The 4,887-nt window shown below is 55.7% G+C and overlaps 1 protein-coding gene across 3 annotated transcripts in view; it reads left to right on the forward strand.

Moving 5' to 3' along the window:
- The first annotated feature begins 2,111 nt into the window (after window positions 1-2,111).
- PPP2R5B (protein phosphatase 2 regulatory subunit B'beta) overlaps window positions 2,112-4,887 on the forward strand; it is a 12,203-nt gene continuing 9,427 nt past the window's right edge. For 2 of the 3 annotated variants that reach the window (XM_023518519.1, XM_003798627.3), the window contains exons 1-3: window positions 2,112-2,408; window positions 2,855-3,303; window positions 3,947-4,143. In XM_023518519.1, the coding sequence (XP_023374287.1) occupies window positions 3,105-3,303; window positions 3,947-4,143 (396 nt within the window). In that variant the 5' untranslated portion in view covers window positions 2,112-2,408; window positions 2,855-3,104. Of the gene's footprint in view, window positions 2,409-2,850; window positions 3,304-3,946; window positions 4,144-4,887 lie in introns of all 3 variants that reach the window. The other variant, XM_023518520.1, reaches the window with a different exon arrangement.

A 4,887-nucleotide genomic window follows, 5' to 3' on the forward strand; every position in this document is an offset into this window, starting at 1 on the left:
GAACCCGCCACCTTAGGTGTATGTGGCTGGTGCCTTAGCCGCTTGAGCCACAGGCGCCAAGCTGGTGGTCCAATTCTAACAACTAATCAACAATGCGAACTTTGATAAGCAGTTCTTGATGAGAATTAGTTCTCAACAATTATTTGTTATTATTAAAGTTTAAGATTATAAAATTAACAAAAATAATGTAAAACTCATATCCTGGCAAAATAGCCACATGGCAGCCGAAAACTATATTCCCTTCCCGGTCTCCTGCCATTCCCTAGCTTGTCGTGCATTCTTTCCAAAAATCGGGACTTTTTAAAAATGCCGCAGGATTCGAGACAAATTGTTAAAAATCGGGATGTCTGGTCACCTTAGATTATAGGCATGACCCACTGCACCTGGCCAAGAAAAGAATTTTCAACCTTGCATCCCCCAGGTGACATTATGCCTATTTTGGGACCCAGTTCCCAATGCTACTTCTTCCAAAAGTCTTATGCCTCTCCTCCACCATTCAGTCCTCCCGCCCTCAAATGGAGCACATCCTGTGTACAAAGCTCTAGCCCTTCATGGTCAGCCTGGCTTTGAGACCAAGGTGCTGGCCTGCAGGAGGCCTATGGTGGGGAGCATGGAGCCAGCTGGGAGGTGAAGGCCAGACCCCTGGTTCCAGCTTTTTTTTTTTTTTTTTTAACAGTTTTTGGCCAGGAGCGCTGGGCTCGAACCCACCAACTGTGGTATATGGGGCTAGCACCCTACTCCTTGAGACACAGGCGCCACCCTTTTTTTTTGAGACAGAGTCTCAAAAACTCTGAAAAGAGTCTACCCCCTCCACAACTTCACTGTCCAGTTTTATCTCCCTTTCCTGCTGCTCAGTATAGATTGTTTTGCATGCAGGCAAACCTCCGGGGTTAAGATTTCACAGCAGTGGGGTGGGAGGGGTGGATGGAGTTCAGGGAAATAAAAGGTGTTGAGGGTTCAGGGTCATAGGAAGGGGGCCCTGTCTGGGAACTTGTTGCCAGGATGCCAAACTCCTGTAATCCCACCCCTGCCTTGGATACTCAGCAGCAGGATTTTTTTTTTTTTTTTTTTTGAGACAGAGCCTCAAGCTATCCCCCTGGGTAGAGTGCTAGGCATCACAGCTCACAGCAACCTCAAATTCCTGGGCTTAAGTAATTATCTTGCCTCAGCCTCCCAAGTAGCTGGGACTACAGGCGCCCACCACAACGCCCCACTATTTTTTGGTTGTAGTTGTCATTGTCGTTTGGCAGGCCCAGGCTGGATTCAAACCAGCCAGCCCTGGTGTATGTGGCTGGTGCCGTAGCTGCTTGAGCTACAGGCACCACCAGCATCAGCAGGATTTTGAAGGAGATATTCCTCCCCTCTCCCTGCACTGCTAAGCGCCCAGGGACACCCAGGAGATCCTTGAGGAAACCAGGTTGCCTGGGGTGGAGTGGCAGCTCCTGGAGACAAACTCCTGTTCTCTTGCTTTGCCTTTCCAGGGCTGGCCCTTTAAACTTGAGACCATGATGTCACCATAGACAGCAAGGGACGGGAGGGGGCCTGCAGGCCTAAGAATGGACTTCATTTCCCGGCAGCCTCTGGTGAACCACACCCCTCCCAGCAGGCACCGACTCACTGCAGACTTTAACTAGTCCAGTGCCGGTTTTCCAAAGGAGTTTTGAAGTGTCTGGTCATCCTGGGGGCTAAGTGGGGCTCCTATGGGGATACCCTGGGGAATAGATGACCCAAGACCAAATCCGTGGGCCTGGCATAGCATGCTGGGTCTCTTTCCTGCCAATGTTCTAGCATCATCCCCGGTTTCCTGGTGCAAACTCCTGAGTCCTTGTCTTTCCCCATAGCGTCTGCCTTCTAGAGTCCAGGGGTCCAGTCACCAGCTAAAGCCCATCAAATTCCGCTCTCTGGCTTTCAGCTTCAGCCTTTGCCCGGAGTTCTCCTCTAGGTTTTACCCCTTTCGTCTGGTAGAGCCCTTTAAATGGTGCGGGGACTACATCTCCCAGCGGCCCCGGGTCCTTCCTGACGCAGCCCCCCCCCCCCAGCCCGCGGGGAGGTGCGGGCCGGGCGAGGGGAGGTGACTTGATGTCATCCTGAGCTGCTGGGCGGCGGGTGCCGGTGCGCACCGAGCCGTGGCTCCTGCTGCGCTGCACCGCGCTGGGTCGGAGTCCTGGACTTCATCGGAGGTCCGCTCGCTGCCTGGGCCAGCGTAGAGCCCGCCATTTGCCCGGCCCCGATCCGGGACTGAGCTGGGGGCATGCTCCAGCCTCCCCAGAGCCCGGGAAGTAACCCAGGAGCGCCGCCGCCCAGTCCCGGCGCCCAGAGCGGAACCGCTGCAAAGGAACCCTGAACCGCCGCCCCCGCCCCACGGGCAGCCTCAGGGGGTCGGCGACTAAAGTCTGGATTTCTGAGAAGTGAGTGTTTCCCCCACCCCATGAGGTTTGGGGGATCAGGAAGGAGGAGCTCAGGTGGGGGAGGGTGCCAGGTTCTAGGAGGGGGCTGGCATGGGGATGCGATCTCTGTTCTTGGGGGAGTCCACGATAGCAGGCATTAGTGCAGCAGGGTTTCATTCTGTAAAGGGGTAGGGATGAGGAAGGGGTTCCCATTCTGAGTAGGAAATGGCTTGGCGGAGAGGCCCTATTCTGGGAGCGGTTTTGGAGCCTAGGGCCTTTCAGTCTGGGATAAGGGAGGAACATATCCATGATGGAAGGGGGCTGCACCCCTGTTTTAGGATCCAGGCAAGGACAAGAGGAAAAGAAGACATGGACACTTAGCTGCAGCCCATGGACTGTCTCTCCTGAAAGAACTGACTGGCTCTTTATCTTTCTTTCTGCCCTGACTTCATTTTTAAAAAAGCCAGGGTGAAAACCCTAACTGGACTCTCCTAGACCCTCAAGAAGGAGGCCTGAGCCATCTTCTTTTCTACCCTGCCTGCCCCCCAGGACTGGGCAGTTGCTGAAGGCCCTGTGGGGGGGGGCCCAGGACTGTGGTTGTGGCCCCCCCCACTCAACATGATGGACCCAAGTTAGTCTGCCCAGCCTCATCTAGCATCCTTCAGGCCCAGAGAGAACCCCAGGGGCTCTGAAAGCTTGACCTGCCGCCTGTCAGCTATGGAGACGAAGCTGCCCCCTGCAAGCACCCCCACAAGCCCCTCCTCCCCAGGGCTGTCGCCTGTGCCCCCGCCTGACAAGGTGGATGGCTTCTCCCGCCGGTCCCTCCGCAGGGCCCGTCCCCGGCGCTCTCACAGCTCTTCTCAGTTCCGCTATCAGAGTAACCAGCAAGAGCTTACGCCATTGCCCCTGCTCAAAGGTGAGCTAGCTGCTGGCTGCCAGGGTACCTGAGCCCCAGAGGGAAGGGGCAAGGTCAGTTGTAAGAAGCAGCTGACCCCAGCCCTCTCTGCTGACGCATGGCCTGACTGGCCTATCATCCCTGGAGGTGGGGCATCTGAAGGTGGCACCACCCTGTGGTGGGGGGGGAAGACCAGGATCAAGGGTGGGGCCCACAGCCTGGGTTCCAGGGCTGTTATCAGTCTAGCCAGCTGCTGGGGTCCTGGAGTAGCTGCTTGGCATGGCTCCATGATCACCACGTGGCCCCCATCCTCTCCCCTGGGCCATAGGGCCACTGGGCCAGAGGGTCCCTTAGAAATCCTTGGCTTTGAGCCCCTCCTCACTTCTGGCTCTTAGAACATGGTGCCACCTATGTGGAGGAGGTAGTGGCTGTTTGGGGCACCTGTGGAAAGCCCACATGTCCAGGGTTTGTAATCTCACTTTATAGTCAGGCCATCATAAATCTCTGAGCCAGAATTAGGAGGAAGAGAAGGTGCCCCCCCTAACTCCTAGGAATGTAGATCCCACAGAGCTCAGCAGAGGTGGCCTTAGGGATTAGGAGGGTCCACTCCCGCCCAGAGCTGTGGCAGCTGGGGCCCAGACTCAGCGTCTCCCTTCCTTCTCAGATGTCCCAGCCTCTGAGCTACATGAGCTGCTGAGCCGGAAGCTGGCCCAATGTGGGGTGATGTTTGACTTCTTGGACTGTGTGGCTGACCTAAAGGGGAAGGAGGTGAAGCGGGCAGCACTCAATGAGCTGGTGGAGTGTGTGGGGAGCACCCGGGGTGTCCTCATTGAGCCTGTCTACCCAGACATCATTCGAATGGTAAGCACCTAGCACTCAGCCTCTGAGGGAGGGCTTGGGAAGCACATGAACTCTACTGGCTCACCCAGGACTCCTGTACACAGAATAACCCTATACTTTTCAATCTTAGGTTTCGTCTCATGGTCCACGTCTCAGGTCTACCCCTCATCCCTTACCCCTCACTCTGCTTTGTTGCTGCCTGGTACCCCCTCAGTGCCTTCTGGCCTGTCCTACCTCCACACCTTTGCCTATGCTTGTCCAAGGCCTGGAGTGCCCTTCCCCACACTCCTTACCTTCTGTGGCCTGGCTCAGGTACTGCCTCTTCTGGGAACCCACTGTCAGTGCCCAACCTAGAAATCACCTTTTCTTTCCCAAATACCTGTAGACTTCACTGTTTTTGACCTTGTCTTTCCCACTGGATTGTACCTACCTAGAAGGCAGGGATGATCTTGTCTGCTGCTCTTGGGTCCTCAGCCCTTGGCCCAGGGTTAGCACAAACTAGGTATCAGGGATGATGGACCAGGGAATGAATTGATTGCTGGGGCAGGTGCTGAGGTTGATCCGTTAGAACTTTGAATGAGAGGCTCGGTGCCTGTGGCTCAAGTGGCTAAGGTGCCAGCCATGTACACCCAAGGTGCAGGTTTGGATCCAGCCCGGGCCTGCCAAACGACAATGACGGCTGCAACCAAAAAATAGCCAGGCGTTGTGGAGGGTGCCTGTAGTCCCAGCTACTTGGGAGGCTGAGGCAGGAGACTCGCTTGAGCC

Source organism: Otolemur garnettii, unplaced genomic scaffold, assembly GCF_000181295.1.
Source record: "Otolemur garnettii isolate 467f Iridium unplaced genomic scaffold, OtoGar3 scaffold00140, whole genome shotgun sequence".
NCBI classification, from domain to species: Eukaryota; Metazoa; Chordata; class Mammalia; order Primates; family Galagidae; genus Otolemur; species Otolemur garnettii.